The sequence below is a fragment of the Physeter macrocephalus genome, chromosome 15 (genome assembly GCF_002837175.3).
Source record: "Physeter macrocephalus isolate SW-GA chromosome 15, ASM283717v5, whole genome shotgun sequence".
NCBI lineage: Eukaryota > Metazoa > Chordata > Mammalia > Artiodactyla > Physeteridae > Physeter > Physeter macrocephalus.
Genome location: NC_041228.1, coordinates 39,079,392 through 39,103,954, shown reverse-complemented (window position 1 = coordinate 39,103,954; position 24,563 = coordinate 39,079,392). Strand labels below are relative to the sequence as shown.

The window sequence follows — 24,563 nt, the reverse complement described above, 5'->3', positions numbered from 1 at the left end:
ACATATTATCATTGTAAGCAGCTAGCAGAATGGTTTATATGGAGACCATCCTTGAAAATCTGAGAGGTACTGATGTTTAGTGGTTAAGACCAGTAACAGCAACTATTGATCAAGTGCTTGTTATACGCTGGGGTCTACGTTGCACTCTTTCTTACAACTCCATGAATTGGGTACCAGTATTATCCCCATTTCATGGCGGAAGAAACTGAGGGGTTACACAGACTGCCCAGAGTCACAGAGCCCATGATTGGTTAATCTGATGGTCAAACCCAGTCGGAATAATCCCAGAGCATGTACTTGTTATCACTCCGCTAAAAAGGCTGCCACATAGACAGCGTCTGGCACCTTTGAAATCTCCTTTATTTACATTATTCTCAACCTTCCCATTAACATCCTGGCGTTGCACGGTACCATTCACAAACCGAGGGGTGCCCTGTCCCTGGGACATCTGTTCATTTGCAGTTGAAGAGGGTCAAGAAGGCTTTAATGCATATTTTGTTAGGAGCCCTGACAAGTTCAACTCGCACACCACTTTCACTTTTGGTCTACAAATGTCTTTTCTTTGGAGACCCTCAGAGCTCAATATGCCCAGGCTCATTGTTCAAGCCTGGAAAAGAGCATTTGTCCCAGCCTACAGATGGAGAAGCCAGAGGCCGAGGCAACATGACTTGAGGACAGAGGGAGAGGCCAGTCACTCCCCTCAGCAGCCTAGCATGTCAGTTGCTGAGTCAGGAATGGAGTCGAGTGGGTCCAGGGCTGTGTCCATCTCACCAGGCTGATGGCCAAACTACTGACTAGCTCTACTTTTAACTAAATTGTACATAGTTAGGAGCAAATTGCCTAATTTTCTTGTTGGAAGGATGGGATCTGCCAGAAATATGGGAATCCTCACATACATTACCCAACTGTTTTTATTTGCAGATATATTATGTTATTTCTTTTCTCATTTTTACAGGGCAGGGAGAGAATTTGGGGCGGGGGGCAGCAGGGCACGTAAGGGGACAGGGTTAGGACTGCCAAATTCATGTCAACTTGCTCACCTAGCACCGATGTGCTAGTTGAACGAGCCCTGAATGTAAGACATTAATGCAAATATTTTGCATGTTATTAACTCTAATGATGCCACCGTCATGCAGTAGCCACAGCTGAGAGCAGAGGTGGTACTTTTTATCATAAATGCCTTGGGTCTTTCTCTGAAAATCACCATGAAGACAGAAATTCCTTAGAAGTGAAAGTGGAAATATGAACAGACTTCTGCTTTGTTAACCTTCAACAACAACAAAATGCTAATTCCAGGGCCATGAAGTTCGGTCCTGTGAATGTTGGCAACATCCTCCTTTAGAAACGGGTACTGTTCTTGCCCTTGTAACAACAGTACCCTTCCATGGCAATAGTTAGGAAGTCATTGTAAAAACATATCTGTTTTACAGAAAAAAAACATTTATGCAACCCTGAAATTGTTATGTTGTAAGTGAAAAAGCATTCTAATTCAGAACCAGCATGGCCTACTTACTTCCTCCCGTGCTAGTGGTGACAGGGTGGAGTTTTAGAAAGCACAGGATTTCAGACCCAGCTCTCTCATTTGCCGACTGTGTGACTCTGAGCAAATCACTTGACTTCTCTGATCCTCAGTTCCTTTTCTATAAAACAGCATCAACCATAAAACTGCTCCATCTACTTTATGGGTTATGGAAGAAGAACGAAGGAGATTGTAAATATGAAAACTCTCTGAAAGCACTGTAAAAATATTATTATTGATTTTTACTAGGTGAATAATGAGGATGACAGCTTGGGAATAATTCAACCGAGGTAGTATATGGTCAGTCTGGAAGAAGTGAATGGGTCCTGGGAAATAGATGGCCAGGCCAGTTTGAAGGACCTTAAACTTGCAAGTCTTAGGGCAGTGTGGCAATTTAGCTGTGCAATCTGGTGAGAGGCTCTTATATTCTAAGCTCTTGCTGTGACAATATTGGCTACATGGAATCACTGTGTGCTTTCTTACCAGACTTTATCTGGAAAAAGTTTACACACTAGTGGCCTGGCAGAGTTGCCGGGGTTTAGATGCTACAGCTATACCCCAGAGAGAACAGCATTTCATGTGTTGTTCTATTACCTCCCTCCCTGGGAATTCAACAGATGGAACAACAATGGAATCAGAAACCCAAGACAAACCTGTCAGTTTGATGCCTTTAAGCCTTCACAGAATTCACAATTAAAATAAGATAGAATATCCATCTAGGGGGAAGAGGTACAGAGAAATAGGCCCACAGGTTACACCTTTTTTTGTCTAAGCATGGCTAATACTATCCGGAGGTCCCCACCATATAAAAGGAATTGTATCTGGTACAAGGTAGGCTCTTAAGAAAATTGGTTGAAAGAACATTATTGCTAGTAGCAATAATTGAGTAATTTTAATATGGAGTTTTATATTTATTTTCATTGAATTTAAAAAAAACCTTCCAAGTCAACTCAAATTTGGCAGATTCCAAGATGAGTAATTTTGCATCTCAGAACTGTTAGGTAATATGCAGACTGGATCCTAAGTCGAGCAGAGCAACATGTGCTTTGGTAACAACTGGTGAGGAGATAAAGTATTTGATTATTGTTTTTTTTGATAACTTCCAAAGAGAAAGCAGAGAAGCAACAGATATGAACCAAACACTTCTCTCTTTTGTTAAGGCAAATATTTCCAACTACAGCCTCGTGATGGAGTCTGACCTGGGGACCTTCTTACCCTCTGGGCTGCAGTTCACTGGCAGTGACAAGGCCAGGGCCATCGTGGAGGAGGTCATGTGCCTGCTGCAGCCCATCAATGTCACACAGGTCTTTAGAGCTGGAGAAGGGACAGACATTAACTTCTGGATCCAAGCTGGAGTGCCTGGTAAGAGCAACAGATGAAGTTGGGGTTCTTTACATACTGCTACCAGTTTAAAATAAAATTTCTGTTCTAACATGCCACAATAGATACTTGTAGGTCATTTAAAATATGGAAACTTTGTCCACAAGGTATAATCTGATGATTTCCAATATTGGGATAATAATACTCCTTTTATTTATTTACCCATCTGTCTTCTCTTTCTGAAGTATAAGTTCCTCACTCCACGAGATTCTGATTTAATGACTCTGGGATTGTGCCTAGAAATTGTTTTGTTTTGTTTTTTAAACAGGTGCCTGGTAATTGTAGCACAAATGATCTCCTGACCAAAATTTATGAAATAGAGTAGAAGGCAATTACTACTAATATCCTTCTAGTTCTAGTCCTATGCTGCAGAAAGTTCTCTGACCCAAATAATTCCCTACCCAAATCCATGGTATCTGAAATTTTACCATTAGAGATTTATTCTTTGAGGTTGGGTACTTCTTGCTAATCATATTTTCCTAATGCAGAGACTACTTGAAGAGGTTGGACATAAACTAATTTACCCTGATCAGTGATTCATCAGGTTGATATTTTTAAGACAAGTCCTGGGCAGGGATGAAATTATGTAATAGGAATAGGCCTGGCGGTTACAGGACTAGAAAGGAGAACAGTCCTAAAGAAGACAAACTTATAGTACTTCACAAATTTGCCCTAGACTGGCCATGAGAAAGGGTTATTGTTGATCTTAGACCTCTATGACCTGGGGTTGTTCCCTCAACACCATTATCTCCGTAATCAAAAACACTGTTGGGCTTCCCTGGTGGTGCAGTGGTTGCGCGTCCACCTGCCGATGCAGGGGAACCGGGTTCGCGCCCCGGTCTGGGAGGATCCCACATGCCGCGGAGCGGCTGGGCCCGTGGGCCATGGCCGCTGAGCCTGCGCGTCCGGAGCCTGTGCTCCGCAACGGGAGAGGCCACAGCAGAGGGAGGCCCGCATACCACAAAAAAAAAACAAAAAAAAAACAAAAACAAAAAAAAACACTGTTGAGGAATCTATTTGCAAATTATTCTGTACTTGTATTATGCAAACAGGAAGTCCAGCTTTTGAATAGTTTTAAAATTATGGTTTCCAGAACCATTTCTATGGCTACAAAACATTTCACAGGTTTAAAAAAAGTCTCTCTAGATACACCCCACTCCAGCTTTTTTTTTTAGCCTGCAAAATAGACTTTACCAATAGCATACTATATGGATTTAAACTTTTTAAAAAGCTCATTCTTTAGATATTATAGATTAAAGCATATTTTAGATGTTAAGGTTGCTAATAATCTTTCATAACTAAAAATAGAAGGAGCTCTTCTTTATTCTAAGATAAGAAACTAGATTCTCTCCAGTGGTTTGTGTATATTTTAACCATATTGTGAAATATCTTAAAACAACATTTCCATTTTCAGTGCCGTGGGTCATTTAGACAGACACGAGACTCTCTACATAACGTTTTTAATTATGATCAAAGTCTAGGGGAAGGGAGTTTGCCCTTTAAGTCCTATAGAACGATTTTGTTTGAATTTTAGATTTTTCCTGACCCTTAACTTTTTCAATAAGAATCTTCCTAAAATTTCAGAAAAGCTAAGCAAGTTTGCTGGGGATAGAGGTGAGGAAAAGACTGATGGATTGTGGGTGAATTCGAGTGAAGACCGGGGGTGCTTAAAGGGGAGGTGACGAGCTGAAGCCTAGACCGAAGTAGAACAAAACGTGCGCTGCCTCCTCGCAGCTAGTTTTGCTTCTGTTGCGCTGGATCAACAAAAGAGAATCGGCTCTAGCTTTACTCCTTCCATGTAGATACTCCATAAGAATGGTTCTATTTGGAATTAACACGTTGGTTTGATTGTCTTCACAAAGGTAAGGAGGGCTTTCCCTCTTGCCACAGTGCCGTGGGGAATTTGAGCCCCCTTGTGGTTGCTTCAGCATTAATGCGAGTTCTAATTTACTGAACTCCTAGTTGTCAGACGCACGGTTAGGCTTTTTGAAGACACTGTCTGTTTGATCTGTGCAACAATCCTAAGAGGTAAGTGCAATTATTCCTCTTCTTCAGATGAAGAAACGGACTCAGAGGGACTAAATGACTTGCCCAAGTCTCTCCGGCTCTTAAGTGTAGATGTCACCCTGAGAACAGACCACTTTGGTTTCAAGGCTGGTGGCCCCTTTCCCACAATATGCAACAACACAGGGGCGTCTGGAATGCTGAGATGGTCTTCCAAATCTATGGCAGTGTCTGAAATGTTTATCTTACTCAGCTCTTGCTTATGCAAAGGATTTAAGTTCGTTCCTGCTCCAGAATAATTTACCCCAGGGGAAAGGAGTTTGTTATTGTAAATAATTACTTATTTCTTCTCGCATTCTTTGTTCCACTCCCCTCTCTATCTCTGTAGATCAGGAAGGTTTATATAAACTTGATAGTTCATTTAGACTGCAACTAATGTTTCCTGTAATTCTTTTTTATTTCGTTTAGAGTATTGTAAAATGGAACCAAATTATTGCTGTTTTCCCCTATTATTATTGAAGCTATCTTTTGATATTTCAAGTTTGGCTCTTCCTGGAAGAAATAATGGAACTGTTTATAACTCTTGTTACCTGTTGAAAATTTCAGGGACTTTAGAAAAAAGATGAAGAACCATAGTTAATCTGAAAAAGAAAATAAAAATATACTAGTTGTGTACTCTGAATTCTTGAAGATATGGTAAGTTACAGTGAGTTAAACCTAAAGATAGGATTCAAGATACTAATTAAGTATGATTTAAATAACTGCTCACCTAACTTTTGAAAAATTAATGAGAAATACTTCCACACTCCATTCTTCCTTTCTTCTTTCTCTTTTTCTTTCCTGTCATCCATTGAACTAATAAATATTTATTGAGCCCTTACCATGTCCTTGGCCTATCAAATTTCTGTAGTCTGATGACTGAGCCCCAATTTTTTTAATGTTTCATGTATACTCAATATCAAAATACTAATTAAGAGCACAGATAGAATTAAAATTCAACATGATTTTCATAAATTATAGAAGCCAAATAGATAAATTTATGAAAGGATCATCTTTGGAGAGGAGATAGGATAGCCTTCATCCATCTAGGTGATGTCCATAATGGACAGGATAACTGTCAACATAAGTATAAGGCTTTGGGGGAAAAAGTTAAAAAAATAACAGATGTATTTTTCACATAAACTCTCTGTTCCAGATACCTTTATACTCCAGCCTTCTCCCATTTCTACCCCCTTCCATATGCCTTCCTAGTTTCTCCTCCAAATCCTAAATGCTCTTTAAGTCTCACTCCATATTCATTGGTGACCGCAAATCCATCTTTAACAGACCCTGGTGCTGTATTGCCTTTCTGAATTTCTAAAACGCTTCTGTGGCCCCCAGTCTTGCACTTGAATCACACACAAACGTTCTTGGGTTACTAGGCATTTCCGTACATCCTGCCTCCTGGTACTCAGTGATCAATTCTTTGAGATCAAGGTCAATGTTTTCTACTTCTTTGCCTCCTCTGTAGCTCTTAGTTTAATTTTGGGAAACATTTAAATTCTTGTAAATCTCACAAGAGAAAAAACAGAAACATAGAAGTAATTGTTTTCTCGTCAAGCTTTGGGTCCTTCAGCTTAAGATTGTGGAGGAAATAAAGGATGCTGAGAAAAAAGACACAAAGATAGAAAAAATGACAGATGGAAGAACGACATAAATTAAGGAGGCTAGAGCAATTAGGATTATTTATTTACAGGAGTAAAGACTGAGAGAAGATGCTGAGTAATATTTTCTAGTACGTTAGTGCAGTAATACACATAGATAATTTACCACATAAAGTGGCAAAATTCTTGTTCCCTGACTCTGTCAAAGGTAATACAAGAGCATGACTCATAGGTGTCCAAGAGGGATTTAGGTTAGCCTCTATTGGCCCCAGATAGCAGAGAGGCTCTCAACCTTAAACTTTTGCCTGATCCTCCAATTATAAGCTCCAGGTTAGAATGACAGGAATCTATTTCATTCTGAACATGTCAGTAATAAGATATAATTCATGGTTCTCAGAGGTCCTTAATGCATCCTTCTTGAACACCTTTCTTTAGGAACTCTTCTATAAAATATATTGAGACATTAATGTAAAAAATGAGATGCTCTCTTAATGTGACCTGAGGCAGTGAGCCCACCATGATTCCATATCTACCAATGAGTTCCTTCCTCTGCTTCAGAATCTGAGAGGCAATCTTTTGCTGATGATCTCGGCAAGTGGTAGACAGTGCGCTGGGAAGAATTAGAGTGTGTGTTCTGGCTTCACAACTTTGAACTTCATGTGCCATCTAAGGCAAATGATGTAAGTTTTCTCAGCCTCACACATTGATTATCAAGCATTCTTATTACTCATCTGCTGTATGGCACTTGGGAATCAATAGTAAAGAAGATAGACAAGATCTGTACCCTCACAGTCTATACGGACTAGCGAGTGAGACTTGGTTATCTCATATGCAAAATAGGTATGGTCACCACCAAGCCCCACATGCATTCCTCCTCCTTCTCTGTCCTCTCTCTCATTGACGGGCACCACCTTCCAGAAACCACACAATCATCCGGAACATAGAACCAAATACTCTCAAGTCCTGTTTCCTCCAAATTCCTCCTATTTTTAAAGCCCATTCCCTTCTCTCTACCCCATAAACCTTGTCTCAGGAGTACTCACTGATTTTCCTATAGCAGCCTCCTACTAACATATCAACCTGCATTCTTCGTTCCCTTCCATCTAACGGGCTCACTGCTTCCAAAGTGAACTTTCTAATTTAAAAGTCAGACTATCAATTGGGATGCTTTTGGCTGCAAAATATCACAGAAGCTGCAACTTAGAACAGTAATAAGGGGATTTTAAAATTTACTTTAAAAAGAGCTCTCGAGTGGGTGGTTACAGAATGCTTAATTTAATCATCAACCACATCAAAGACCTTGGTTCTTTACATCTTTTCCACCGTGCCATCCTCAGCATGTTGACTTCTGTCTTCAGGCTTGTCTCCCCGTGGTCCCTAGATGGCTGCAGCTGTTCCAGGCAACAAGTTCTCACACATAGTGCAGTAGTGGAAGAGAGAATGTCTATAATGGCCAGTCCTTTTGAACAGTAAGACAATCTCATCCAGAAGCTCCAAAGCAGATTTTTCCTCAATTTCATTGGCCGTGTTTGCGGCAGTGGAGTAGAATTACCAAAATTGGATTATATTGATCAAATTTTACTTCCTGGGTCTAGGGTAGAGCTCAGTCTCCCCTGAAAATGTAGCCTCCTGATGTGTGAGAAAAACTGGGATTCTTTAGGAAGAAGATAAGGATTTCCACTGATAAGCAACTAAGAGTAGCGGCATATCTGATCATCTCTCCTCGTTACTTGAAATCCTTCCGTGTCTCCCCATTGTCTTCAGAGTGTCACGTCTCTGTTTAGCATGGAATTCAAGGTCTTCCTGGTTCCGCCCTGGGCTGATGTACAGCCTCGCCTCTCATGGCTGCCCCACTGCTCTCTGTCCATCTCTTATTCATACCAGTTTCATTAATTGAGGTTCCGGTGCACCCTGTGTTCTCAGCTTCCTAGCCATTAGACCTGCCCTATCCTGTCTTCTTCTCCAGCTAATTCCTACTCATCCATGATTCAGCACCTATTTCTCCTCTCACAAGGCTTCTTTGATCCCCAGCAGTCTGGGTGAGTGAACCTTGAGTATGTTCCCATAAGCCCCTGTTCACCTCTTACCCTGGGTAAAGGGTAAAGGCACTTACCCTTTTAGAATTGTGATTGATTGTGAATTTCTCATAGTTTCCAGCACCAAAGAAGAAGTGCCTAGCCCTTGACAAAATGTCCTGAATCAAATGCTGAATCAGTAATGTCTAGGTTTGTAGGAAGAGTTAGATGATGTGAGAGAGGTTTGTAAACTGTAATGCCATAACATAAGTTGTGATTACTTTAGTAATAACTTTGCTTCATTGAGCTGTCCTCTTTTCTTATATATTGAATTGTTTTTAAAATCACATTTTAATTTCTGTCACCTTTTCATAATAGCTCAGACTCCATAGTGAAGTACCAAATATGCAGATTACTCAGAATTTCCTTCTTGCTTCTTCCTGACACCTTATATGGCATTAAGCAGAACTAAATTAAAACTTTTCACTTCTACATCTCCAAGGGCCTTTCTTTTAAAATTTTCCAAGAAAGGAGAAGATCAGGACACAAGCAGGAATGTAAAGTAAATAGAAGGTTCAACCTCTGGACCCAGGACTCATATGTTTTCCAGTCACCAGATGGAATAGTGCAATACAGTAGTTCTATGTCCCCTGCTGTCCCTAATTAAAAGATGCCTCCTTTATGGTGAAAAAACTCTGTGCTAGTGATGTTGGAGAGACTGATGCCGCATGGTGAGTAGACCTCACCCCACTGGGAACATGAAAAGGCACTTCCTGGTTTGCGACTATAGCCCTTATTTAAATAGCTAGCAGTTTCATCCAATCAGCAAGCAGGTCTTGAGTGCCTACTGTAAACCAGGCACTCTACACACTGAAGATAGAGCATGAAAAAGACTTACCAGCTTTCTGCCCTTATGGAGTTTACATTGTAGTGGGGAGTGGGGAGAGGACAGTAGGAGGAGACAAACTATAACAAAGAAATCAAGAATGGAGAAAAACATTAGAGAGTGATAAGGGTAATGCAGAGAATTATAGCAGGTGGCTGCCTCTCACCTCTAACTCAGGTGAGTCAGAGCTCTTGCTTTAATACTCATCATCTGCTGTATGCTAGATAGGTGTGTATAATATCCACATCAATACCACACTATTGGGAATCGCTCATCAGAACAGCTAATAATAACAGCTAACAGAATAAGCTTCTCATGTTCTTTCCTTTTGCAGTATACCTGCTGCAGCTCCAGAGAAGCCATTGGGTATCTTGACCAAAGCAGGCTGGGCTCATACCCTGTAGTATGACTGACAATGGCCTACAAGGAGAGGGCATTGTTTCTACCATCGGGCAGTTAGTCATGCACTGCCCTCTGAAGTGTCTTCTGTTGTTGCCCAATCTGTTATTTAAAGCACACACTTTCACTTTAAAGTTAATATACTTTGCATTTTATCTCCTTAACTGTATTGAAAAACAAGAGAGTATTTTATTCACCCTTAAATACCCAATACCTATTATTACCTGGAACATAATAGGTATCCAATAAATGTTTACTGAGTAGATGTATTTGATTTTAAGATGAATATACAAAAGAATTAAGTCACAGTAAAAGGAAGTTTTGGTACAGCACGAAGATAAATAACACATGCAGAAAGCTGTAGGAACTCATCGGGTAGAAGACAGGAAAGGCCTGGAAGAGGTGAACTGAGCTGGAAACTGAAGGATTTGTAGTGTCAGAGGGGACAGAAGGGGCAAGAAGGGCATTCCTGGTGACAGAAGTCATGTGAACAAAGGCAGCTGTCCCCATTGGGGACAGCGGGGAGAGTGACTTCACAGGGCAGAGGAATCCACTTGGAGAGCAGGGGGTGGTAGGAAGAGTCGAGTACCTCTGGGTCCGATGAAGAAGACACATAAATTTCTGGTGGAAACTCTTGTAGTCGATGCAAAGTCACCAGACGTCTTTAGGAGAAGGTAAGAGCAGGGTTTTAGAAGGGAATCCATAAAACTCTTGCCAGGGGGTACACTGTCACGCTCAATTAGGAGGCTCAAAGTGGGAAGACCTGGTGTGAAAAGGGGGCTTGAGGAAGTAGCACAGGATTAGAAACAATTACTTTAGAAAATCAGAGGACAGTGCTAAATTATTGCACTATTCTCTGCACTATAGTGACCAAAAACCACTATGACTTAAATTTCTCTATCTACTATTTCCCATGCCTGCTAATAATGTAGCCTAGAAAAGTTTCACTTCCCTGACTGCCCCTTTCAGGATCTCAAGGTTGGTTCTTCCAGGTTCCCTTTCCTATGCATTTGACTTTCCATCGGTTTCACTTAATACTTTACAGATGCTCTAATTGACTCCTTATGTAACACTTCATTCAACAGGTAGCTGTATTATATATAAACTATGGAGGATACAAAAATAAGATATGGCCCTTTTTCTCCAGGAGATCACTATAGAGGACTGACTGTGATTTGGTTTACTTAATAATCTTGAAGGAAGACTTCATCACGGAAAACCAAATAAAGCTACACTGAAATTTTCTAAGAAAAAAATCTAACATTACTTGAAAACCAGTAGAGTACAAGGAAGTAGGATTTCAGAATATGTTCCCTCCTCGTCAGCTATGTGAACTTTGTCTGTCCCCACTTTAAGTGATTAGAGCCTGTAAAATTCAGTATGGCCTGGTATATTAGATGCTTTTTAAATATGGTATAAAATTTTTATTACAGAAAATTTCAAACATATGCAAGAGTAAAGAGAATAGTCTAATGAACGCTCCTATATCCTCGTCACTCAGGAATTTTTCATCCTTGGGCAGGCTTACTTCATTTACACCCCAGTCACTCCTCTATGCCAAGATTATTTTGAAGCACATGCCCAACATCATATCATTTTATATCATCTCCTTTGTAAATATTTTAATGTATCTCTAAAAGGTAAGGAGATATATATATTATATATATATTAGGAGGAATAATAATATTGTAGTCATATATTATTCCTCCTAAAATATTTTACAATAATCTCTTAATATCATATCCAATATATCGCCAGTTTTCAAATGTTTCCAGTTTCCTCCAAGCTGCATTTTCCTCCACAATTTTCTTGTGTAAAGCAGGATTCCAGTAAGGGTCAAACAATGCAATCGGTGGATGTGGTCAGTGTCTCCTAAGTCTCTTCTAATCCATAGGTTCCACCTTCATTTTTCTTCTTTCTGCTGCTTGTTTGTTACAGAAACCAAGTAATTTGTTCCATGGGATTTCCTATAGTCTGGATTTAGGTGATTCCTTTTCTATGGAATCATTTAACGTGTTCCCACTCTCTTATATTTCTGTTAATTGGTAGTTAACTCTAGAGGCTTGATCTGATTCAGGTTTGATTATTTTTTTTTAATTTTCGGGGGCAAGAATACTTCTTAGGTATCGATGTTTATTTCCGTTATGAGTGATGTCTAGTTTTCTCTCTTTTTATGATATTAACTGTCATTGACGATTATTGCCAAGATCTATTATTTCATCGGGGGTTGCAAAATGGTAACTCTGATTATTAGTTGAAATAATTCTATAAAAAGAACTCTCCCCCCATTGACTATCTGGTTACTCGGAGGTACTTTTGTGTAAGAAAAGTAGGATATATGTTTCATTCTTTCCCTTTATTTACCTATTTTTAAAATTATTAGTTGATTCCCTAGTACCCTCCAAAGATAACTGACTGGGCTAATTTATACTATCATAATTTACTAATGGATTTTAAAAATATAGATGTGCTTCATTCTGTTGCAGTAATTATGCTTATTAATGCTCAAAATTGTCCTATTTTGGGCTAATGAGAGCCTCTTTAAACTGGTTCCTGAGTTCTTTTGAAATGCCCTTGTAGTCACTGATAGTGTCCTAGCTTTCTGCTGTGACGGTGTTCCAGGCTATCTTGTGTATTTCCTGCCCCAGATGGAATCAGCTATTTCTCCAAAGAGCTCCACTTTCTTCTACTAGGTCACTGTATTTAGAGACCACAGTCTGAACACCAAGTATGCTTATTGCTACTGGGTTGGTCATTGTTTCTTAGTCTTTTTAGCGGATAGAACTAGAATTCCTTTTTCTCTTAAGAAAAAAGATACTGTGGGGACTTTCCTGGTGGCGCAATGGTTAAGAATCCACCTGCCAATGCAGGGGACATGGGTCCGAACCCTGGCCCGGGAAGATCCCACATGCCACGGAGCAACTAAGCCCGTGCGTCACAATACCGAGCCTGCGCTCTAGAGCCCGCGTGCCACAACTAGTGAAGCCCGCGCTCCTAGAGCCCGTGCTCCTCAACAAGAGAAGCCACCTCAATGAGAAGCCCACACACCACAACGAAGACCCAACGCAGCCCCCCCAAAAAATAAATAAATTAGTTATTTTTTAAAAAAAGATATTGTGAATTATATATTTCCAGTTCAGGTTGAGGACTCCAAAGCCCACCCCACTGGTGTCATGTCTGTGTCTCCTTCTTCCTTTGCCAGAAATCCTGGTTCTCAGTGCAACAGCATAACCACTCACTTGCTTTCTCCCACAGCTCACACAGTAGTCTCAGAATAACAACACCACACAACCAACAACAGCGTGATTATTGAAAATGGTTTGTTTATTGCAGGTTCTTTTTATGTCTTTAGGATATGTTATATATTCCACTAGAGATGTACACATTTCTGTTAACCTATAATGCAAGTTACCCTGAATGAAATATCGTTTCCATCTTTCAAATTTTTGTCTTAAAATCTGAAACTACTGATTTCTAAAATGTTTAAATGCTTATTTATAATTTTTCTTTATAAAGCGAGAAAAAAGGTTACAGATAGGAATAGTTGTAAGACTTATTAAAATAATTACCTTGGAGTGTCATAGTTGGATCCTCAACACATACGTTGCCTGTTCTTTCTTATTAGATCTGACTCAGACAATTTCATTCATTCATTCATTCATTCATTCAAGAAATATCTAGTAAGTACTACATGACATTCAGACAAGGGGAATAAAGAGGGAATTTAATGTGTGTTGAGCGTCTTTTGTATGTCAAGGATTATTTTAGCTGCTTTACATACATTATCTTATATAATTTTATAAGAACCTTTGAAAGCATATATTAGTAGTCTGCAACCAATTTTCAGATGAGTCAGTTGGAGCTCAGGGAGTTTCCTTTGTCCAAAGCCCCAAAGATATTAAGTGGAAAAGCCAGAATTAACATATAGGCCTATTTTATTCCAATGTCATATACAAGGTTCACTCTCTATCCTCAAGGAGTTAATGGAGGGTTTAGACACAGGAAGAACAAAGCACAATAGGAGTTCAAGCAAGAGAGGAATTAAAATCATGGGGCATCCTGAGAGAGGTGGCATTTCACCTGATTTTCCACAAAGAATAGAATTTTGTTGGATGGAGAAGGACTGCATTGCACGTGAAAAGATGGGTATACATAAAATTGCACAGGCAAGAAAGTTCAACAGGTTCTTGAAATGATGAGTAGTCTGGTTTGGCCAAAGTTTAGTTTAATATAGGGAAATAGAGCTAAAACTGAAAAGGTCCCTTGGGACCCCAGTTGGACCCTGAATGCGATTCAAAGAATTTGAGACAGCCAGAAACTTTTGAAAGTTCTGAACAGGAGTGAGACATGATGGGGCTCAATCCCATCCACTGAGTAGGCTCCATCTAACCCACAGCATCCTCCTTTGAGAGACTCAAAACAAAAACCAGCTTCATAGATCTGCACATCTCATGGGTTGGTCTGCACGTCTTCTAGCAATTTGTTGCTAAAATTGCACTTTTTTGGATGTTTTGCTACTTGACGTTTTGCCAAATTAAACTATTCCGAGTTGGAGAGACTCGGAATAGTCCCATAAGGTATTGTACTGTGATTGGCAGGGGTTGCTGGAGTTCTCAGATATTAACCATGAAGTCTTACTGTAACTGGACATAATCTGCTTGTTGAACCTTCTTTGAGTCAAAGAAGTCTTCAGGTATTGTGACAACTCATCAGTTTCTTACAAGAGCTCTACTAAAAATATGCTTATCAATTTAATTACTTTAATAAGCATAGGATTATGGAAACAACAGAAAAAACATCACAATTCAAGAGATTTTGGTAAAATTGTGTTCTGATTGGGTAAGGACTTTTTACTATAGAAATGAGTTATATCTCAATTGTGTACAATAGACTCCTTAGTCTGGGTACTTTCATTGGCTTAAGATCCTTCCTTTGCTCAGTATTAAAGTTCAAAAATGACTACTTAACCTGATATTCTTGTACATTCCCCTCATGGGAATTTCTAACACAGTGAATTAAGTCTCCCTATTATCTCGTTTTTATAGGAGAGTGTGAGATTGCATAATTCATGGTAACTAAACTTTCTTTTACAGTATGACATTTGCTATCTTAATTGTCCTTCCAGTTCATAATGCGTAAATCAAATATGGTTGAGCTCTGTGAAATCTATTAGTTGTGGATCGTTTGTGATCTGGCAAGCTGTTGCCTATAATAGGACTAGTTATGAAGTATGTCCTCAGTATTCTTTCCTTTCTTCCTTCCTTCCTCCCTTCCCCTTCCTTCTTCTCTCCCTCTATCTGTCTCCTTCTTCTTTCTCCCCCTTTCTCTTTCTTTCTTTCCTTTCTCTCTCCCTTCCTTCCTTCCTTCCTTTCCTCCTTTCTTTTTTTCTTTTATGCACTTCTTTCTAATTATATTTCAAGTTCTTTCTAAAACAAGGCCTTTGGATACCCCAGGTCCAATATGGCCCTGGGCCTGGTCCACTGCTGTCTTGTATTCATGTGTGGGTATTCATTCGTTCACCAACATTAAATCCCAGGATAGGTGTGATAAAACATGACTCCCTCCTCCATGGCACAAGTCCTTTGCTGGTTTCAGAGGTGGACTGCAGTCTTTGCAGAAAACACACAGGAACGTTTTCTTAGAACTGAAGTGGGATGAAAAGTGCCTGCCCTGAACATCACCATCTTTTCCCTGACCCTTCCCCTCCAGTTTCTGAAGATACAGCAGAAAATAATCTTCCTTGAAGATACTGGATAACAATTCCATAAAACAAAAACACATGCTTCCAAATGCACTGTGCTTTCAGATATGTTGGTTTTAGTTCAGCTGCCGGATGAGCTGATTGATGCGTTCACCTTGACAGCCAGGTGAGCCCACTTCCTTGAGGAAGCCCACTCTATTCTTGGTAGCGTGACAGGCCACTGAGAGTTGGAAAGGGCGCAAGAGCCCTGAGATCACCTGAAAATTCTTCCCCGGGAAGGCAATATCGTGAATGAGGTCTTCCAAGCAAATGACACCAAACTTCCCCAGGTGCCCCTCAATCACTGTGTTGTCTGTCAGAGGGATGATTTTATTCTTGACCTTGGCTTGTCCACGTTTCAAGATGAGATCCCGAACAGACTTCAGATTTGGAAATCCCCAGGTCACATAAGTTTCCACTGTACAAAGCGTGTTTATGGTTTGAGGGGTTACTTGCATAAAGACACCACTGAAAATCTTATTCAGGCGAAGTCTTGCAATGGTCCTCTGCACCGATAAACTCACCCCATTAATCCTTTCGATGAGTACAACAAAGGCCAAGGAATGTTTATCTGGCACTTCCAAGCCATGAGGTTTCACTTCTAGTCGTCTGAGTCGCACCCTGTCACGTAGTTGCCGCCAAGAATCATGTAGGAACCATTCTAGTCGCTTAAACTTGATCTCTTTTCCTTTCCTCTGCTCCTTCCTTTGCAAAAGCGCCTGCTTTGCCTGGGTGGCTTTCAGGCCCTGATAAGCCTTCCTCTTTTTCAGGAGATTTTTCTGAAACCAAAGGGATCTTTTTTCTTGGCTCTTCCTCTGCCATCTTTCTAACTCTCATTCTTTCTTCCTTCCTTTCTTCCTTCCTTTCTTTCTTTCATTCTTTCTTTCTCTCTTTCTTTCCTTCCTTCCTTCCTTCCTTTCTTCCTTCTTTCTTGTTGTAATGGCTGAAATAGTCTCCTGACAATTGAGAGAACAGAATCCTATGTAGAGATAGGCATGGCTTTCATCAATACCCCAAACTACCCAGTTATGGAAGGTTTAAACAAGTGGAAATGTTTGCTGGACACACCTATACAAAATCCACATTTTTTGCAGTAATAGTTTATTAAGTATCATTGGTGCCATATTTAAAGAATGAAGGTACTCATAGATATCATTTTAATATCTTTAGTCAACACTATAGTGCAAAGCACAGATGGAGGGGTCAGTGATTCCACACTATTCCTGACAGAAGATTTTATCTGAGACAACTGTAGTCATTTGATACGTTAGCTTCAATTGCTGTAATTTCTCATCTTGTATTGGTGTAGACCCAGATATGTGTTCAGGTGACAGTTGCGGTTCACACCCTTGACTGAACTTTAAAATCACCTGGAGGCTTCTAAAAATATATCAGCACTGATGCCCCACCTCCAAAGATTCAGATTTTACTGGTCTGGCTCTGGGGTCACAACAGTTGCACAAGTTCAGGGAGTACATTTACCATAGAACATATTCATCCCTCAGGGCCTGCAACCTCCCAGAGCACAAGTCCATTGTGTTCCATGTGAAAGGTGCCTGCTGTACTTGTGCAAACTTGGGGCCAGAGAGAGGGCTTGAGCACACCTGGTTTTAGAAGGCCCCCAGGAGATTGCAATATACAGCCAGACTTGAAAACCATTTTGAGGTAAAACATAGCCTAGATGTTAAGAGCATGGATTTAGGAGTCAAGCAGAAATGGATTCAAAATCTTGCCCTTATACACTACCAAATGTAGAATAGATAGCTAGTGGGAAGGAGCCTCATAGCACAGGGAGATCAGCTCAGTGCTTTGTGACCACCTAGAGGGGTGGGATAGGGAGGGTGGGAGGGAGGGAGACGCAAGAGGGAAGAGATATGGGAACATGTGTATATGTATAACTGGTTCACTTTGTTGTAAAGCAGAAACTAACACACCATTGTAAAGCAATTATACTCCAATAAAGATGTTAAAAAAAAAATCTTGCCCTACTACTCTCTAGCTGTGTGACCTTAAGAAAGTCATTTAACCTCTCGGAACGTCAATTTCTTCATAAATAAAAGGGTGATACCCGCCATGTGTGATTATATTCAAGAAAAAAATAAAGACAATCTGAGTGAAATGCTTGGCACAAAGTTAACTCTCAAGAAGCCACTGTTATTATTTCAGTTATTAAAGCATAATTTCTGTATTAGTCCAGACTCCTTCAGTACTAAGTGACAGAAATCTAACTCAGACGACCTGGAGCAAAAATGGAGAATCTGAGCAAGCCACAAGAAGAGTAGGGCTGGATTTGGTCTTACGGACTCCAGGAATGGGATGCTGTTAGGACACGTATTCTCTCTCTCTGGTGCTTATTCCACCTTCTTTCATGGTGCCTTCATCCTCTCAAGCCAGCTGTCCCCTTAGAGGCTGAACTATGACCTTATGCAGCTCAAAACTCAAGACTTACCTCTTTACAGCCTGTTAAGCACAGAAGAGCCAAGTAATTCATCACATCCAACTCAGTTGGGAAAATCACAGTGGCCCAGCCTGGCTCCTTTGTTCATCCCTGTTGTCAAGGTGTGTAATCCGTAAAGTGGGGAGAAGTGGTGATGTGCAGATGAACACAGTAACTACCTTTATTTTCACTGTTGAGACCTGATTCAAAATATATAAAATACATAAAACCTCTGCCATCTAGGATCTATTAGCAGATAAGGAAGGACAGCAGTGAAGTCCCAGAAGCAATCAAAAAAAGTACCCTGAATTTATAATACCTATTCTCTCAGCTCTCCATGACCTAAGATGAGTTTAGGGCAAGAAAAGCATTTGTTAGGTTTTTCTGGCCCAGTTTACCTGAGACACTCAGGTGACCAGGCAGATGCGGAGCTGGATAAGTTGATGCCACACTCCCAGCAATCCGCATGATTGAACACCTGAAGTGTTCTCTCCTGCCACCTCCACCCCACGGTCTCTCCTTACCTCTACAAATGGGAAAACTTAGGAGACTTATCTATAGGAACACACTCTACAGATACACTGTGTATTTATCCAAGAAGAAGGCAATGAGGAAGAACGTCACTAAAGACTCAGAGACATCCTTTAACATTTGAATTGTTCTGACCACTTACCTAACATTTGTCTTAGAGAGGCAATAAGTGTCATAAAAGAGGAACAGGCTTGGGGCTTCCCTGGTGGCGCAGTGGTTGAGAGTCCGCCTGCCGATGCAGGGGACACGGGTTCGTGCCCCGGTCCGGGAAGATCCCACATGCCGTGTAGCGGCTGGGCCCGTGAGCCATGGCCGCTGGGCCTGTGCGTCTGGAGCCTGTGCTCCGCGACAGGAGAGGACACAACAGTGAGAGGCCCGCGTACCACAAAAAAAAAAAAAAAAAAAAAAAAAAGGAATAGTTTTATAGCAGTGTGGTTTTGACAAGTCATTTAACTTCTCTGAGCTTCAGTTTCCTGATCTGTGAAATGAGGGCAATAATATTCCACAGGACTATTGTGAGAATTGAATGTATTTGATAAGTGATAATGTATTTGAAAGTCAATTGCACTCTACACAGTTGATCTTCAATAAGTGGTTTCAGTGTTTGGGGGTTAGTTTTATATTTTAAAAAATTACCGAAGAGGCCTTGCTATGAACATGCTTTCATGTATTTAGACCCAGTAAAGAGGGTGACTGGGCATCTAGTTGTATATTCTAGGAAATACTGCAAAAGTTGCATGAGTATCATTGCTGCTCAGTGACCTTTGGGTCTTAGTATGTTACTTTGCGGTGACATAAATGAGTGACGAAACTGCTGGCATTCACTTCAAGTGACCCTGATACTTTACTGGTTCAGCGGCATTATTTAGGAAAGCACTTGACTCACTGCATTCTGACATGGTGAACACTGCAGAGAAGAAAGCAAAGAAGAAAAAAGTCAAATGTTAATACCATTAGTAGCTCTTCTATGTCAAATGATGCTTCTGGGATTTTGAGGCCTCTTTACAGTTCCTATTCAGCCAAACTAAATTGGTTATGGGTGGCTAAGAGTTGATGGGAGGGTTATATAAGTGAATGTGTAAAAGCCAACTGGCTCATGGCCAAGGACACAGATGGCACTCTCATTGACTCTCTTGGACAACATCAAGCTCTAGATTCTGTGCTGTGGACTGACTAGGTATCCTCTGTTGGCAAGGAGCCTCATCCCAGACAGTGATATTCAGATAGTATGGATCAAAAATATATATAGTAGTCATCTTCTCTGACCTAAAAATGGGGGAATTACCTTTCTAAGCTTATTCTAGTGTTAAGACTCCATAACCTAAAGCCCATATTTTTCCAGAAGTGAAAATTGCTTGTGGTATAAAACAGAGATGATTCAAATGAAGGAGAATGAGGTTATCTCTGCCTTTTAGGAGCAAGAGATTAAATAGCACAGAATTGCCTATATCAAACAAACATGAGTAAAGGTCAGCTATGGATTTTAAATTGTTCAAAAGATTGTTACTTTGACATGACTAAAATGTAGGGAGCAAATTGATGAGAATATCTCAGCAGTGAAGGAATATATTTTCTTAATATTTTTTAACATCCGGTCTTGGTACAATTTTATTTCAATTTCTGCTAATACAACCACATAAATGCCTGATTTAAGTCATTTAAGTATCCCGTGGCAACATGATCTTGTACTTCTCTCTTTCATTTCCTTCCTGTCCCTCCCCTTCTTTTTTCTTGAGAGAATCTGGAAGAGGTTTCCTATTTCTCAACTCTTGAATCTGTTTATGAAAATTGGAGCTAAACAGTTTAGCACAATTAAGCAGGATGCCTCATTCATCAAACTTTCATTTTTCTAAGACTCCAAGCCTGTCAGTCACTAAAAAGCGTGTGTTAAGTGGAAGCTGTGCTTCTACTCTGTTGGCATGCCACATCTGTTGACAATTACAGAGGCACATATGATGCCATTCCTGTCATGGCATGTGCTTCCTTGTGCCTCGGGTCACAGACCTTCAGGGACATTTACAAAGTGTGTCCTGGAACTAAAGAGTTTAATTTTGCCTGCTAATGTGTTTATGTATCTTGTAAAGGAACTAATCATTCCCTTTTGCTTTCCCTTATTATGAGGGGTGTGTGTGTGTGTGTGTGTGTGTGTGTGTGTGTGTGTGTGTGTGTGTCTGCACCAGAAAAGAACCATGCCATATAATAAGCATAAAGACCTTTTTCTCATACCCACCAACCTTTCTTGTAAACCGCTGCTTTCATTTTTTTTATTCTTTTGTCAAATAGCATATTTCTTGGCTTTTCTTGGATTTTATCTATTTTTTGAATACTACCGAATTCTGATTTCATATTTAGTCAAGATTTGGATCAGATTTTTTAAAAATATAATCCATGTAATTATAAGTCACTGGGATGCCCTCTGGAGTTATGCTTTCTTTCCTTTGGATCTCTAATTGACCTGTGAGCATATAGCTTTTTTCATTCTATAAGCCATATTATTCAGGAAGTATCTAGAACCTAGAAAAGTGGAGCTGAATTTACAAGTCATCTATCTAGGTATTTTATTGCTCTAAGCTTAGTACCTAGAATATTTGGCAATGTCCAAAGTATTGACCTTTTTTCCTGCTTTCATTCAAATATTTAGCAATGGGTATGCATGACTATAGGAATACTAATTTTTTTTTCCATTAAAGGAGAGGTACTGCTTTTGGATATTGTGAGTACCTCATTAATATTATGAACAATTAAATGAATTCTAATAGAAGAGCTACCTGAAAGAGAGCCAGAAGATAAAGAAGTTCAGACTGAGTTTAAAGCCAATGGTAGTTTCATCCATGGTGGTTAATGGTGTTTCTTAATCTTTAAATATCAAGTGTGTTGTAATGCTTAATTATCCTTAATATCTAAATGAATTACCACCATATTGGAGAAGAATGGAAGTGACCTACAGATTCTTTAGTGCTTATTGAAGAGGAGCAGCTTGAAGAGTTTTGAGAATTCTGCAGAAGAGAGGAAGCTGTTAGATCCAAGGTACCACCTTCTTCAAATAGGGAAAACAGGATGCACGAGAGTGCCTCTTCTTCAACATTAAGTTTTGCATCGGTTTGCTATTAAACCCAAGGATTTGTGAAGGAAGCAATTCTAATTGCTTGGCACTTAAAAAACTTGCTCTGTTAGAAGTATTTTGAAAATTTGATTGCATTTTGAGTCACGCAAATTTACCTGGAATAAATTTTTGCTGTACGCCTAGATAATCTGTCATTTAAATGCAACTATAGAATTCTCAGAGGGGAAAAGGAAGCTAATATTTATTGAGGATCTACAAGATATTACATTCATTGTTTTATCTTCTCTTAACATCCATGAGTAGATGTTGCTGTTTCTGTTTTACAGATGAGGAAACAAGCTAAGACTGCCTAAGAGCATTTTCCTAACTAACACAAAGTGTAGTACAATCTGAAACCAGCTCTGTATGATTGCAAAACCTGTTTTCCTTCTCTGCTATCTTCACATCCCTGAGATTTTGTTGAAAACAGTGAAGAGTGGCAGCTTCTTAGTTCATGTAGGCTTTACGATCAGTGCAGCCTGATTTGCCAGACACACACCCAGCCTCACACCTGCAAATCAACTTGAGGACTGATTGATCTGGATTTCAGCCTGAATTATACCATATATCAAATAATGCTATATCCTCTCTCTAGTTTCTGCTTTGTAGCCAGCTTAAAATGTCTCAAAACTCACATTGTCCCCGGGGAATACTAAAAATGTTGTCTTATGTTAATTAAGTATATGATGTGCTGTTTCATATTAATTAAATTCATAGCACCTAAATTAAGAATCCTTCAGGTTGACTCTTGAAGTGTGCTCTATCTCTGGTGTGGGAAGAGCCCATTTTGAGATGTTTCTACACAAAAGGAAAGAAAGCAGCCAACATTTATTGTTTCGAGCCCTTTTAACTATATCCCCAGACATAGAGGAATCTACTTTCTATGGAAGTTTTTTTTTCTTTTTTTTAACATCTTTATTGGAGTATAATTGCTTTACAGTGGTGCATTAGTTACTGCTTTATAACAAAGTGAATCAGCTATACATATACATATATCCCCATATCCCCTCCCTCTTGCGTCTCCCTCCCACCCTCCCTATCCCACCCCTCTAGGTGGACACAAAGCACCGAGCTGATCTCCCTGTGCTATGCAGCTGCTTCCCGCTAGCTATCTATCTTACGTTTGGTAGTGTATATATGTCAGTGCTACTCTCTCACTTCGTCCCAGCTTAACCTTCCCCCTCCCCGTGTCCTCATCTTGACGTACTTTTAATGGTGTAAATTTTTGTGATATGAAGTTACATCAAAAAGGTTTATAAGTCCAGTCCATTCATGCAAAAATTCAATGAGATACACACCCTTTATGCATTTTACTGTATGTTCTAGCTCAAAAAAGTTTAAAATGTGTAAAGACAGTATGACACAGATCATTTTTCCCTTTTTATATTTTTCAACATTCCTCTGCTTTTCCAGAATGAACATGGCCTCTGCCCCCCACCTCTTGCCCAGTTTGGGGCCTCAGCCCCTGTGCTCCCCTGCTCCTCCATCACGTTGGTCTTCAGATCTTTGGACGCTCCAAGGTCTACCTGCCCTAAAGGCCTCTGCCCAGAGCCCCGCCCTCTCTGCGTTTTCCTCTAAGAGTTTTATAGTGTCTGGCCTTACATTTAGGTCTTTAAGCCATTTTGAGTTTATTTTTGTGTATGGTGTTAGGAAGTGTTCTAATTTCATTCTTTTACATGTAGCTGTCCAGTTTTCCCAGCACCACTTATTGAAGAGGCTGTCTTTTCTCCATTGTATATTCTGGCCTCTTTTATCAAAGATAAGGTGACCATATGTGCGTGGGTTTATCTCTGGGCTTTCTATCCTGTTCCATTGATCTCTATTTCTTTTTGTGCCAGTATCATACTGTCTTGATTACTGTAGCTTTGTAGTATAGTCTGAAGTCAGGGAGCCTGATTCCTCCAGCTCTCTTTTTCTCTCTCAAGATTGCTTTGGCTATACGGGGTCTTTTATGTTTCCATAAAAATTGTGAAATTTTTTGTTCTAGTTCTTTGAAAAATGCTATTGGTAGTTTGATAGGGATTGCATTGAATCTGTAGATGTATAGTATCATGTCACCTGCAAACGGTGACAGCTTTACTTCTTCTTTTCCAATTTGGATTCCTTTTATTTCTTTTTCTTCTCTGATTGTTGTGGGTAAAACTTCCAAAACTATGTTGAATAATAATGGTGAGAGTGGGCAACCTTGTCTTGTTCCTGATCTTAGTGGAAATGGTTTCAGTTTTTCACCATTGAGGACGATGTTGGCTGTGGGTTTGTCATATATGGCCTTCATTATGTTGAGATAAGTTCCCTCTATGCCTACTTTCTGGAGGGTTTTATCATAAATTGGTGTTGAATTTTGTCGAAAGCTTTTTCTGCATCTATTGAGATGATCATATGGTTTTTCTCCTTCAGTTTGTTAACATGGTGTATCACACTGATTGATTTACATATATTGAAGAATCCTTGCATTCCTGGGATAAACCCCACTTGATCATGGTATATGATGCTTTTAATGTGCTGTTGGATTCTGTTTGCTAGCATTTTGTTGAGGGCTTTTGCATTTATGTTCATCAGTGATATTGGCCTGTAGTTTTCTTTCTCTGTGACATCTTTGTCTGGTTTGTTTATATTTTCTATTTCTTCCCGGTTCAGTCTCGGAAGGTTGTGCATCTCTAAAAATGTGTCCATTTCTTCCAGGTTGTCCATTTTATTGGCACATAGTTGCTTGTAGTAATCTCTCATGATCCTTTTTATTTCTACAGTGTCAGTTGTTACCGCTCCTTTTTCATTTCTAATTCTATTGATTTGAGTCTTCTCCCTTTTTTTCTTGATGAGTCTGGCTAATGGTTTATCAATTTTGTTTATCATCTCAAAGAACCAGCTTTTAGTTTTATTGATCTTTGCTATTGTTTCCTTCATTT

General features: G+C 39.8%; 1 protein-coding gene and 1 pseudogene across 2 annotated transcripts in view; one reads left to right on the top strand and one right to left on the bottom strand.

Annotated features, from left to right (window-relative positions):
* CPQ (carboxypeptidase Q) overlaps positions 1 to 24,563 on the top strand; it is a 461,800-nt gene that overhangs the window by 380,061 nt on the left and 57,176 nt on the right. For both annotated transcript variants that reach the window (XM_055091154.1, XM_024115916.2), the window contains exon 7: positions 2,680 to 2,881. In XM_055091154.1, coding sequence (XP_054947129.1) covers positions 2,680 to 2,881 — 202 coding nt within the window. The remainder of the gene's footprint in view (positions 1 to 2,679; positions 2,882 to 24,563) is intronic.
* On the bottom strand, positions 15,301 to 16,414 carry LOC102989127 (60S ribosomal protein L7-like 1; annotated as a pseudogene).